Here is a 14748-nt window from a genome sequence, read left to right on the forward strand (position 1 = left end):
TTCAATGACTCCATCTTCTGGCCCAGTGAGGACTGGACACCCTCTATCGCCGCCATCACGTCCAATAACGTCAGTTCCACCGGTTGTTCCGAAGCATCATCTCCCACCGGGTGAGCCCGCTTTGGACCTATGGGTGAGCCTTTAGGTATGGTATAGCGGTCCAACCTTTTGGATTGCACCGTTTTTTTGCCACACTTCCCCTTTCAGGCGGTGAGCTCCGATTGCAGGATTAGGTGCAGGATAGAGGAGCCGGAGGGTGGGTAACGCGGAGCCGAGGTCTTAGGCGGCCATTGCGCTCAACGCGTAGCTCCTCCTCCCGAAAAATGCATTTGTGTGCATTTTTCAAAGCATGCACATATTACCATCAACTTGCCGTCGAAGGTAATTAGCGTTTTCTAAATGCACAGTTTGCATTTAGTAAAGACTACATGTTTCGGCATTAGATTCCCTAAATGCATTTGCAATCTAGGTAATCGCAAAAAAGTGTGATTATATAAATTGCGAATGCTAAAACCTACATGCCTAGGAAAAGGCCTTTTTCCATTTGCAAACGGGCTGATTCTGCTAATCAGCCCGTTTTCGAATGGAAAAAGGCCTTTTCCTATGCATCTAGGTTTTAGCATTAGCAATTAGATAATCACAATGTTTTGCCCTACCCTCAGTTATCCCCACACATCCAACACGGTGTATGCCTTGAAAATTCTCTAGCTCAGTTGCACTGTAATAAAGGGAAGCAGAGGTGGCCAGACAATATTAAGAGTTTCAAGATGATGCCTCTGAAAGGATGGAGGAATTTGTCCAAGTCCAGGCCACCTGGGCATCAGAATGGGGGGATTCTCAGTTTCCTAAGAATATATTCCTCCTCTGTGAGGGATCAAGCTGGGGAACATAACCCTAATGTGTGCCGTGATTACTGTCAGCTTTCTCAGACCCTACTTCTCATCTGTGGAAGGATTGGGGTAAACGGATTAATTCTGTGTACCAGACATATTTCATTTAAACTTCTGTGGCGCTCTAGTGCCCCAGTGGACAATACATCCCAGAGTCAGTTAGACACACTGCTCACACAGAAGAAGGTGTCTCAATGCCCTGTTTTAAGAACTTTATCTAAACTGTGTTCACTCTGCTGCCCTCTTTCATCGGTGAATGAAACTGCAATCTGTCCTCTTTCCTGGGTGCAGACACCCACATACTGACAGAAAAGAGTCTGTTCTCCTTGTGCGATATGTGAAAGGAACAATAGCTTCTCATGCTGTTACGTGCAATGTCACCCCAAGTTTAAAAATAATTCAAGATGCGAGTTATATATTTGCTTACTTTTTTTTTAACTTCACATATGGCTTTAGCTGGAGGGACAAGGGCAAGCCAAGCAAAGTTGAAAATGGAAGTCAAGTTCTAATCAAATGGCTGTCCGTTTTCCCTATTTCATAGCATCTATTTTCAGTACACACATTCCCTGGACTTTCCCTTGTCCTTGCTGCTGAGAGAGAGCTCATTGGGTTTATGCACTTGACGCAGAGATCTGTATGTAACCTATAGGCCACAGAACACATTTGGATGTTTCACAGGCGTTTTGAGGCCAGCTACCAATGCTATTCGTGCAGTGCACACCACACAGTGAGGGCTTTAGTGGATGTTATTATTAAGTACGTAATTGGGGTAGCGAAAGTCTTGCTGCATGATACACCTATGCAGGAGCTAATGGGACTGGTTTCCAACTCTGACAGAGACCATTCCATGCATTAGTGTGGCACATATATACATACCCTCCACCCTAAAGGCACTCCGTACTGTTGAGTTCAGTGTGTTGGCGGTATAGACGTCTGTCACGTCCTGCCTCGGCTCCTGTCCTCGTGCAGTGGAGTGCTGGTCTCTATGACGTCATTATTCTGGAGCTGCGGTGGCGGCTGTAGGGTTCCTGGGAGACGGCTGGAGGACAACAGAGCAGGGGAGCTGCCTTTCTTACCTCTTTCTACTGATTAAATACACGTGTTGTCAGTATGTGCCCTCCTGCACATTGTTCCCCTCCTTGACACTTAGAGTGATTTTCTCTACACAACAGTTTGCGGCACAAGGTGGGGCCGGTTTTTATGCTTTGTAAAATATCCAAGGAGAACAAAGCACAGAATGTTTAGCATATAAATTGGTAATTACATTCTTAGACTATTTGGAAAAAGAAAAGAAAAGTTTTTTAAAGGTGATATTGATGAATTATCGAGAGGATGTTAGTAGGCCTTGTGAGTGGAAGGGTTGCTGGAATCAGGTAAATGATGGTGTCTTTACACATTGAATTATGTGTAGACATTGTAATAGTGACGTTTCTCGTTGCTTCACAGATGTTCCTGCCCTGGCTCCTCCTTGCTCAATCCATCGCATTGGTTGGAAGTAATGCACTCACCACTCAAGGTAGGAACCTCTTCAAGTGCCTTCGTATGCCCAAGAAATGATGTAGTATGCAAAAGAAGTACGGGCATAGTCTACAAAAATATCCTAATCCCTAAAAATGAAATAGTATACACAGAAAGCCCAGAAAATCTATAATTGTGTCTAGAATGTAGTATTAAATGTGAAGATCATCTATCTTGTACCGCTTCAGTGAAGTCAAGTGGAATTGGTCTTGTCGTATATGGTTTCACAAGTAATGTCCCTTTGACAGAGTTTTTTTCAGTGAATTCCATGGGTTTGCAATGATACCCTTTGTCCAGTACCTGTAGAGCCCACAGGGCCTGGCGTGTGACACATGACACTTGCCTGCTGTACCATTAGGTGATGGGTGGATAAGGTGGACTGTACATCTGTGCTACCCAGGCAGAGGCACCCACCTCCAGTCGTTACCAACTGATCACATCATTACCATGGATGGCCAGTGTGAAGCGCAAGTAGGCCTGAATTAAGCCTGACTTTTTACGGCATTTCTGTATGTTTATATTGTCTCAAAGCGTTTTAAGGCATCTGTAGGTTGCCACAGGATTAAAACCGTGTATTATTACAAATTGGATAAACATTTTGATTATACCTGGCCAAAAATGACAAGTTTCAATGGAGCCTTTCTTTTGATCGTTTGAAATTCGAGGTCTAAGTGTTAGGAATCTGCCCCGTAGTCCTCTTTCTCTTGCCATGTACACGGAGCCCATGTGACGCTAGGTGGGGTTAAAAGGCTGATTTTCCCTGTTCCCGGTGCTCGTTATCTTGAATTGTGGTTCCTGGTTCTTGCTGGGAGCTGTATTGGTACCTTGGGAACTTTGCAGCATTCACGGGCTCGTGATCTTTCCCATTTCATTTATTGACTCCTGTTAATCCCTGTTTCCCCCCTTTTGGGTTCCCCTGATCTCCTCCTTTGCTTGTTTGTTCCTGGGTTTAGTTGTTTGTGTGTTTCGTCTCGTTTTGTGTTAGTGAATACCTTTTGTGTAATTGGAGTCATTTTTATCCCGGCTGGGATCAAGGAGTGGCTGGGGCTCCGGCGCTTCTTGCAGGAATCGGGTGGTCCGGCTGGATTACCCGGTGGTTCCTGGTGTTGTTTTTGTCCTGCTGACGCTGACGCTGTCCCGCACTTCCGCCTCTTGTGCAGTCTGTCCACCTCGTTGTGCGAAGGCGGAGTGCCGGTTTGGGCGTTTCCGGGTTCCTGGCCAGCGCACAACGAAGCTTGTGTTGTGCTGTGATTATTCCCCGGTATTGACCTGGTTTGGTCTCCTTTTTGGGCGGTACGCAAGGAAGACTCTTAGTGGACTGCTACACGGAGGTTTTTTCAGTCGTTTTTACGACTTTTTCCTCCTTTTCTTCTGGTCCCCATTGGTCCCTGGTCTCCTATAGCGTTATTCCCCGCCGCCTAGCCCTTTCATCCCCTGATTTTGCCCTCCTGCCCCCTGCCTGCTGGACTTCATATATACTCCTGGAAGGAGTACTCCACCCGGCGATTATCACAGTATTAGTGGTAAGGAGGAGTGTTATGGGGTGGTGTGTGGGTGCATGAGAAGAGAAAGAGGGTTTCTGTATTTACACTGCTGACATCTGTTGTTTTTTGTGTGGCAGACGGTGATTCAGCCAGTCCCCTGTGATACAGCACGTGGAGTAACGTAGTCCCGGCAGAAGGACCCTTCCCCTAGGAGAGAAGACCTAGGATTCCTTGTCTGTCCTTCCCTTATTCCCGCCCCCTGTCCCTTGCTAGTCCGTTGGCCCATGGTACTATCTATGGTGTGAGCCACGGAGTGGTAGGTTCAGAGGAACGGGGTTTTCTTCGCTCCTGCAGTGCATGGGCATAGTTGGGCAGGAGCTAACAGAATAACGAGCCCACGTAATAATTGCACTGCCTGAGCGACGATGGATGAGGATGTGGGGGCTACGGCTGTTACAACTCCCACTTTGCAGGATGTCATGGGTGCTTTGACGGCCCTCCAAAGCCAGATCCATGACTTGCGGCAAGAGAACGTGGCTATGAAGCAAGAGGTTGGGGCACTACTTAGCAGGGAAAGGGTGCAGCTTAGGACCCCTCAGGCCCAGGTGATACATCCAGCCACTTTCCAATACTCTGGTGGGCAAGGGCAGGGAGCTAGTGGGGGGGTACCGGTGGCAGTTACTGTGAACACTCCTGTTCCTGTCCCATTGGCACCGCCAGAGAGGTTTGCAGGGGATAGCGCCAAATTTGGCACATTTATGAATCAATGTCAACTGCACTTTATGTGCAAACCAACTGCTTTTCCCAATGATTCGGCCAAAGTGGCGTTCACAATATCATACTTGGCTGGTACAGCGGCACAGTGGGCTATACCCCTAGTAGACAGGGATGATCCGGTGCTAACCAACTATCCTGCATTCAAAGAACTGATGCGTGGTTTGTTCGCGAAGCACGCCTTTATGCAGGCAAGTGACGCAGAACTATTGAAATTACGAAAAGGGCGTCAGGACCTATTAACATACATTTCCACCTTTAATCGCTTGGTGTCGGAGACGCATTGGCCCGAAGATAAGAGGACTTCTTTATTTTATCAGGGATTGTCCGAAGATTTGAAGGACATAGTCTCACAGGTAGTAGATCCCCCACTGGACTGTGCGGCTTTTATCGATCTCGTAGTCAAATTAAACCATCGCCTAGCGGAGAGACGGGGGAGAAAAGCCGTTATCAGGCGCCAAGGGGAGGGTTTGTGAAGCCCGATAATAAGTCCCTGGGAGCTGGAGAGACAAAGAGTGTGTCTGAGCCAATGGAGATAGGTGGAGTAAGGGGGCCTTTGTCCGATGAGGAGAAGAAACGAAGGAGAGAGATGGGTCTGTGTTTGTATTGTGGCCAGGGTGGGCATTTTGCGAGGGAATGTCCCGTGAAACCCTCTGGATCCTCTTATGGAAAGAGGGTGGCCTGTTTGTACCATGAAAGGAAGGATCGGCAGTATGAGGTACTTGGAGCAGTAGATAGGGCCCCTAGGCACTTTATTATTAATGCTCATCTGGTGTTGTGCGGAGAGAGTAGAGTGCCGGTATCGGTATTGTTGGATTCAGGGGCTACAGGGAACTTCCTCGACATTACGTTGGCTAAAAAACTGAATGTTCCATGTTGTGTGAAAGACCAGACCGAACCTGTGCGGGCGATTGATGGCACTAAATTGACATCAGGCTCTATTACAAAGAGGACGGTGCCTTTGTGTCTGGTGTGTGAGAACGGACATTCAGAGATGGTGTGTTTTGACCTCATTGACGCTCCCTCTTTCGGGATGGTCTTGGGTGTGCCATGGTTGCAGGAGCACAATCCCAGGATAGATTGGGTACAAAGGCTAGTGTCTCTTGATTCCTCGTATTGTTTGAAGCACTGCTATAAGGATGCAGGTGAAAAGGAGTTGTCATTGTCATGTGCTGCCACTGACATGGATGCAGTACCTTTGCAATATCAGGAGTTCAGGGAGGTATTCGACGCAGAAGAGGCGCAGGGCTTGCCCCCACACAGATCATTTGATTGTAAGATCGATCTTATTCCCGGGGCGCCTCTTCCTTGTAGTAGGGTGTATGCTCTCTCTGAGCCGGAGGAGTTGCACCTGAAGGTGTATCTCGAGGAGATGCTGCGTCTGGGGTTTATCCGTCCATCGTGTTCGCCTGTTTCTTCGGCTATCTTTTTTATTCCGAAGAAGGAAGGTACTTTACGGGCGTGTGTGGACTATCGCACGCTAAACAAGGCCACTGTCAAGAACAAATACCCGCTTCCACTCATCCCCGTGTTACTAGATCAGCTTCGCAGCGCAAAGGTGTTCACCAAGTTGGACTTGCGGGGCGCCTATCATCTGGTGCGTGTGCGAACTGGGGATGAGTGGAAAACAGCATTCAAAACAAAGCATGGCCTTTATGAATACTGTGTAATGCCGTTCGGGCTATGCAATGCGCCGGCGGCATTCCAGTATTTCATAAATGAGGTGCTTCGGGAGTTCTTGGATCGGAGCGTGATTGTGTACCTGGATGATATCCTGATCTTTTCGGAGACAGGGGTCGAGCATCAGCAACACGTGATCCAGGTTCTGCGCAAGCTGCGGGAGCACCATCTTTATGCGAAATTGGCAAAGTGCCAGTTTGGCACTACACAGGTGGAGTTCCTAGGATTTGTGGTGTCTGCCGGAGGGGTTCGGATGGATCCAAGAAAGATCGAGGCCATTATCACCTGGCCTGTTCCAACGTCCGTAAAACATATACAGGTGTTGTTGGGATTCGCCAATTTTTATAGGCGTTTTATCTCACATTTCTCTGACATTGTGGCTCCCTTGACTCAGCTGCTGCGAAAGGGGGTATCCTTTGAGTGGTCTACAGAGGCGCAGGGGGCGTTTCAGCGGTTGTTGGGGGCGTTTACATCGGCACCCGTGTTGATCCATCCTGACCCGGCTCTACCTTTTTTTGTGGAGACGGATGCATCATTGTGTGCAGTTGGTGGAGTGCTGTCCCAGAGAGTGGCCGAGACAGGTTATATGCATCCTATTGCTTATTTCTCTAAGACCTTGCTGCCTGCAGAGCGCAATTATACTGTGGCTGAGAGGGAGCTGTTAGCAGTTAAGCTGTCCTTTGAGGAATGGAGACATTATCTGTGGGGGGCACGACACACCGTTACCATTTATACGGACCATAAGAATTTGGAGTTTTTCCGTTCGGCGCGAGCCTTGACGCCACGCCAAATGCGGTGGGTTCTCTTTTTTAATGAGTTTGATTTCATCATTACGTACAGACCAGCAGCGCAGCAGGTTAAATCTGACGCCTTGTCCCGTATCCATGTAGACCCCAAAGAGCAGTGCCAGGAGAAGGAGAGTAGGCCCATGATATCTGAAGACAGGATTGTTGGGGCAGTGGAAAGGGAGGTGTTCACTGCATCAGTAAAGAACCAACTGCGTAAGATGGATCTTACTCCATGGTTGTCTTTGCCCCAGGCATCAGTTCAGGATGGATTGTTGTATTATGAGGATCGGTTGTTTGTACCCCCTGCTTTGAGAGACCAGGTCTTGGAGTGGTGTCATTCATCTGCCTTGGTGGCACATCCTGGGATCCCTAAGACAAAGGAGATGTGCACAAGATGGTTTTGGTGGGATTCGTTGGCCAAGGATGTTCAGGGGTATGTTGCGGCCTGTCCGGTATGCGCCATCAGTAAGCCCTCACATAGTAAGCCATCGGGTCTGTTGCAACCTTTGGAGGTGCCTCCATCTCCTTGGCACACCATCAGTATGGATTTTGTGACCGATCTTCCGTCTGTTTCTGGGTTCACTGCTATTCTGGTGGTGGTTGACTTGTTTACCAAGATGGCTCATTTTATCCCTCTTCCGAAGATCCCTACAGCCAGAGAGATGGCTTTGGTTTTCATGTCTTCTATAGTGCGGATTCATGGGTTGCCTTCTGCAGTAGTGACAGACAGGGGGGCTCAGTTTGTTTCCCATTTTTGGAAGGAATTGTGTTCAGTGTTGCGGGTGGACGTCAGATTGTCATCTGCATATCATCCGCAATCTGACGGCCAGACCGAACGCACCAATCAGACTATGGAACAGTACCTTCGGTGTTTAACGTCATCGTTGGCTTGTGATTGGGTTATGGCTCTCCCCATTGCTGAGTTTGCATATAACAATAGTCAGCACTCAGCCTTAGGCATGACACCCTTCTACTGTTCATTAGGTTATCATCCCAGGGCGGTGGCGATCCAGCCCACGGGACGTGTGCCAGCCATAGATGATGTGTGTAACCGTCTGGGCAAGATATGGGAGATTGCCCGGGAGCAGTTGTTGACAGCTAAGGCTGCTATGAAGTTGCAGGCGGACAAACATCGTGTCCCCGCACCTGGTTATCAAGTTGGAGACCAGGTATGGTTGGCTACGAAGAACTTGAGGCTTGGGGGATCCCGTAAATTACAACCTAGGTATGCGGGACCATTCCCGATAATACAGATCATAAATCCCGTGGCCATGAAATTAGATCTGCCTGGAGACTATCTGGTTCATCCCGTATTTCATACGTCCCTGTTGAAGCCCTACGTACCATCCTCACAGGCCTTACCACCTCCTCCCCCTATAATAGTGGATGGACAGAAGGAGTATGAGGTCCGGGCTATCCTGGATTCGGAAAGACGGAAGGGGCGTCTTTTCTATTTGATAGACTGGAAAGGGTATGCCCCTGAGGACCGTACTTGGGAGCCGGCTGGGGGAGTACACTCTCCTCGTCTGATCCGTATGTTCCATCGTCAACATCCGTCTAAGCCCTGCCCTGTGGGGAGGATCGTTGGGAGGGGGTACTGTTAGGAATCTGCCCCGTAGTCCTCTTTCTCTTGCCATGTACACGGAGCCCATGTGACGCTAGGTGGGGTTAAAAGGCTGATTTTCCCTGTTCCCGGTGCTCGTTATCTTGAATTGTGGTTCCTGGTTCTTGCTGGGAGCTGTATTGGTACCTTGGGAACTTTGCAGCATTCACGGGCTCGTGATCTTTCCCATTTCATTTATTGACTCCTGTTAATCCCTGTTTCCCCCCTTTTGGGTTCCCCTGATCTCCTCCTTTGCTTGTTTGTTCCTGGGTTTAGTTGTTTGTGTGTTTCGTCTCGTTTTGTGTTAGTGAATACCTTTTGTGTAATTGGAGTCATTTTTATCCCGGCTGGGATCAAGGAGTGGCTGGGGCTCCGGCGCTTCTTGCAGGAATCGGGTGGTCCGGCTGGATTACCCGGTGGTTCCTGGTGTTGTTTTTGTCCTGCTGACGCTGACACTGTCCCGCACTTCCGCCTCTTGTGCAGTCTGTCCACCTCGTTGTGCGAAGGCGGAGTGCCGGTTTGGGCGTTTCCGGGTTCCTGGCCAGCGCACAACGAAGCTTGTGTTGTGCTGTGATTATTCCCCGGTATTGACCTGGTTTGGTCTCCTTTTTGGGCGGTACGCAAGGAAGACTCTTAGTGGACTGCTACACGGAGGTTTTTTCAGTCGTTTTTACGACTTTTTCCTCCTTTTCTTCTGGTCCCCATTGGTCCCTGGTCTCCTATAGCGTTATTCCCCGCCGCCTAGCCCTTTCATCCCCTGATTTTGCCCTCCTGCCCCCTGCCTGCTGGACTTCATATATAATCCTGGAAGGAGTACTCCACCCGGCGATTATCACAGTATTAGTGGTAAGGAGGAGTGTTATGGGGTGGTGTGTGGGTGCATGAGAAGAGAAAGAGGGTTTCTGTATTTACACTGCTGACATCTGTTGTTTTTTGGCGGGCAGACGGTGATTCAGCCAGTCCCCTGTGATACAGCACGTGGAGTAACGTAGTCACGGCAGAAGGACCCTTCCCCTAGGAGAGAAGACCTAGGATTCCTTGTCTGTCCTTCCCTTATTCCCGCCCCCTGTCCCTTGCTAGTCCGTTGGCCCATGGTACTATCTATGGTGTGAGCCACGGAGTGGTAGGTTCAGAGGAACGGGGTTTTCTTCGCTCCTGCAGTGCATGGGCATAGTTGGGCAGGAGCTAACACTAAGGGCCTTGGCAATGTAGGAATCTCTAACAAAACTCACGGATGCAACAATGACTTGAGGTCAATGCAAAATACTTGATATACCTACCTGTATCAGCAGCCTCCACATTTCAGATATGTTCAGTGCAACAGTATCTTCATAAGTGGATGGATTCGAAGTGATGACATTTAGTAGGAGGTGTGCAGGGTTGTGCCCGCATCTGTCCTATTTCCCCGGGTGTTTGGGGTTATCGGGAACAGATTGAAGGCCGCGACACCTTTGTCAACCTCTGCAGCTCCCCTTCATTCATGGTATCAGGCACAGTAAGGGTGAGGGGCATATATATAAGGGGTAAAGTAGCCTCTGCCATATTTTATAAGATACTGCAAGACACTGAGGCGTTCCATAACAATATAGAGTTCCTTTATAATGTTATCTAACTCGGAGGTGATTTGCAATACAATAGTTAATAGTAATAATAGTTTAGTCGAGTTCTGAAGTCTTCTCTTCATAATCATTCAATGGGTGCATCACAAGTCACTGATTATAAATAAATAAGATACTGCTGTTTATATAGGGATTACAGAATCCTATGTATTATATATAGATATTCTGTGATAAATGGGTAATGAATGAATGAGCTATGAGTATAGGTGCTGATAGAACATGTTTTATGTCATATAAGTAGATGTGTTGGTGGTGGTGGTGGACATGGGAAATTTGCTACTGTCGGGCCTGACATCCTTGGCATCAGGGCACAAGTCCTAGTGGGGTAACTAACCAAGTTAAGCAGTATTCAAGTGACATCAGGGCGCATGACATCACAGCGCAGCATCACGGCTCAGCATCACAGAAAGTGACATCGCAGGAAGTGGCATCACAACCTGTTGGAACTGGCACTTTCTGGTTGGCTGAGGTGATGCCTTAGCCAGGCAGAACTTACCAAGAGGTAGCTGTAATGACTCACTGTAAAACCTCCGCTCACCTTTGAGTAGGTTGGCACTGAACGGTCAGACTTATCATAGAGGCAATGTATAAAGCATTGGCACAGCACTCAGCCACAATAAATTCACTGAGCTTCACAAAAGAGATTGCACATGTGATGTATTAAATAACTTTTGTATTCCACACACATAATAATGAACACAACATGAACATCATGTATTTCTGGCAATAACTCACACTTGGAATTATTACTAGCAGTAATAGGCCCAACCGTGTTAAAATGACATCAGTAGTATGCACCCTTGTGAAAGATCCTATTGTACACCCCCCTCAGCACACTTATGCGGTGCAAAATGTTGTCAAAGCTAGGCCCACCGTGGCAATTTTATAATTTAATACCACACAGTTATAGGCTGCACCCCAGATCACAATGATATCAGAAATATATATATACATACAAAGTATTATGACACTTTTAAGCAGCACCGCGGGCCGAAGTCGCATAGGTAAAACCAATGTCAAAAGAAGTATTCTTCCGGTAAGAAATCAACATGTAAAGCAATACCGTTGGCAAGTGTCATTAATCACAGGCGGGGCACACACACACACACACACACACACAGGCACGCACACAGGCACGCACACACACACACACACACACACACACACACACACACACACACACACCTACCTACCTACCTACCTACTGGCGATCCCCAGTAGGTAGTTATAGTTAGGACCAAGTTTCCATAGGAAGAGCATTTTTTGTTTTGCTTATAACTTTGGCGGCATTTGATGAATCTTCATGAAATGAAGTTTTTGATGGTGATCCGTCAAGGGGGGCCGAGATAAAAGGGGGGTCCCAAACCGTGTTTTCTCCATGTTAATTTCCATAGGAAACTTTAGACAAGGCTATAGGTTGAACGGGTCAATGGAACTACCCCAAATTTGGCAGGGAGAAGGGTCTTGGTCTAGAACGCTTTTGTTTTTTTGGTGTAAATCCGTTTAGTAGTTTTGGAGAAATATCGAAATTTACAGATATCGATATTTGGGAATTCTGCCATCAACCTATCCGCTTTCCGCAAAGCAATAAAAACTCACCTCTTTCCACGTCTGTAAGCCTCTACTCTCCCTACCCTCCCCCCAGTAGGTTGTGCTATGGTTCTCAGCGCCGGGACGCCCCGTTGCTGGGGCAGCTGACGCGCTCAACAAACCTATAACATAACATAACAGATTGGCTGGGGCGTTACGAGCGCGAGCTTGGTGCTTATTGGCTGCGAGTGGTTACAACTAGGAAGTGTTGCCCGCCATCTTGTGATTCCGTTAAAGCGGGTAAGGGGAAAAAAGGGCGAAAAGAGCAGGAAAGAGGAGGATAGGGAAGCAAACTAATCACCCCCACTGGTCGGAAGACTCGGCGATTAAACCGTGAGCCTAAATCGTGAGTTCATTGCTGCAAAAAGTGATGTGTTCAGGGCGGTGCAGCATACCTGTGGAAGTAGTGTTAGTTTGCGTTTATACAATACAGGGAGTGGGAAGCTAACTACTCACCCCTACCGGTCTCAAGACTCGTGGATGAAACCATGAGCTCATTGCTGTAAAGTTATGTGCTCTGTGTAGTATTGCAATGTAAGTCATAGTAGATTGTTAGTATGTAATGCTACTAGAATGTAAGTATGTTTTGTTAGAATGTAGGGCTGAGATGAGGGGAATCTTCAGGAGTTTGTACACTGTGCTGGAGAAGATGGTTGCCTTGCTGTCTGGACCTGTTGGTGACTGTTTAAGCTGTCTTGTTTTCCTGCAATAAATCTACTTATCGGATCCATTGCTGTCTGTCTCTTCAGTACATACATTTGTCGACGAGCGGGAGAAGGTAAAAAGAAGGCACCAATATTTCGAGCTTGCTTGCGTTGTACTGTAGACCCGTTTTCTTCGTGAAGCTGTTTTTAATCATCCCAGGGTCGCCGGCTCATTGAACTATGTCATCCGACCTCTGGTAGGATTTATATTTCTAGATTTTGGGCTTCCTCTGCCTCTTCAGTACACTCTGGTCGCTGTACTACACATGTGCGAGTAGTGTTAGTATGCGTTTATACTAATTCTGTAGTTATGCAGTAACCAATGCATCATGGCCCTAGGGAGCGCCACGTCACAGGCGCAGCTTATTGTCAAAGGCTCCAGATGCTTCGCAGAGGCCGAACAGCTGCTAGTCCCAAACTCCCACTCACTGGTGTCGCAGCGAATTTATCTACTAGACCAGCAAGGGGGGGAAAGGGGAAGTGGAGTGAGAAAGAAGAGACACTCTGTTGCTGGCACCCCGGTCAGATTCTGGAATCTTCTACTGCTTCTCCTGACATCTTTAGTGGGGTGTCTAATGCACACAAAGAGGGGTGGGGATTTTAAGAACACTACACTCAGACACATTTAACATTCAATACTCTACAAGGCTTTTATCCTACCAGCTCACTGCAGAGGCTTCGCCTCTCTTCTATATTAAGTAAGTGTGGAGTTTTGGAGATTCTATCTAAAAGAGAAATAACTACATTAATGACATTTTCCTATTCAGCAGAAGGATTCTAGGAATGCTCCACTCAGAACTATCCTACCTGTTGAATCTCCATTATCGACTTTCTATTGTCTGTACCTTTATTGTCTTTTTATTCCACTGAACATATGTACCAGCTGTGCAAGTCTTTGAACATCCGTAGCGCGCAAAAAGGAATCAAGGAAGGAAAGAAAGGAAGGGAAAATAAGGGAAAGCGCAATGAAGGGAGGTTCAGCACAGCAAACAGTACCTTTACGTAGAAAAGTCAGAAGTCCTCAGGTCTCTGAGATTACTGAATGGTCTCCAATGTCTCTGAACAACTAGTACTGACACAAGACTCAGAACTGGTTCAAACGAACTGCTTACTGCTTCGAAGGTCCACAAATCACCTTCCTGACGATGTAGAAAAGTTTATCAAGGAATTCCGTTCTTCACCCAACGGACTAAGAATTCACTCTGACGTTTCAAGGAATTCCGTTCTTCACCTGACGGACTAAGAATTCACTCTGACGTTTCATACTGGAACTACTAGATTAAGAGTCTTCTGTTATCTCCTAACTGAAACTACTCTGAAATACTAATTCCGTTTCCTCCCGCTATGAAGACAAGCGCGGAGGAACGGACACAGACTTCTCCTCAGGGAACGTTCAAAATTGAAGTGCGCAGCTCGCCAGGCTCGCGCGCCCCACATCAACTAAACCTCCTAGCCAAGCAACTACTGACAGCTACCTGGCGCCTTTGGCGGCCATCTTAGGAAGGACGTTAAAGTTACAGATACTGCCATACGTTGACAGTTCTAGGTTTGATCAGGAATCGAGAGTGCCTAACCCTTCTAGAACTACCAACTGCAGCCACGACATGCATCCTGACAGTACCCCCTCTCAACGACCGATTCATCGGTCCTGGCTTGGATGGTTTCTGTGCATGAAATCTTTTAATCAGGGAGGGGGCATGAATATTATCTGCTGGCTCCCAGGATCTGTTTGCAGGACCATACCCCTTCCAGTCAACCAGATAGTGTAACTTCCCTCTTCGGAACTTAGAGTCCAAAATATCCTTCACCACATGTTCCGGATGACCAGCAACAAGTATAGGATCAGGTGGCTTAGACAATCGCAACTTAGGAGCAACTGGTTTTAGAAGAGAGACATGGAACACCGGATGAATTCCTAACTTGGCCGGTAATTTTAATCTGACATTGACTGGGCCCAATACCTCCTCAATTACATAAGGACCTACAAATCTTGGTTGAAACTTCCTGTTACCTTTCAAATGTAGATTTTTTGAAGATAACCAAACCTGATCTCCTGCTTTGTATGGGGGAGCTAATTTCCTATGTTTATCTGCACCTT

At 47.4% G+C, this 14748-nt stretch overlaps 1 protein-coding gene across 1 annotated transcript in view; it reads left to right on the forward strand.

The window, feature by feature from the left end:
• Positions 1–14748, forward strand: part of LOC144770670 (uncharacterized) — a 275828-nt gene that overhangs the window by 53453 nt on the left and 207627 nt on the right. The window contains exon 2 of the mRNA XM_078655384.1: positions 2337–2406. Within this exon, the coding sequence (XP_078511510.1) occupies positions 2337–2406 (70 nt within the window). The remainder of the gene's footprint in view (positions 1–2336; positions 2407–14748) is intronic.

This window comes from Lissotriton helveticus, chromosome 7 (assembly GCF_964261635.1).
Source record: "Lissotriton helveticus chromosome 7, aLisHel1.1, whole genome shotgun sequence".
NCBI classification, from domain to species: Eukaryota; Metazoa; Chordata; class Amphibia; order Caudata; family Salamandridae; genus Lissotriton; species Lissotriton helveticus.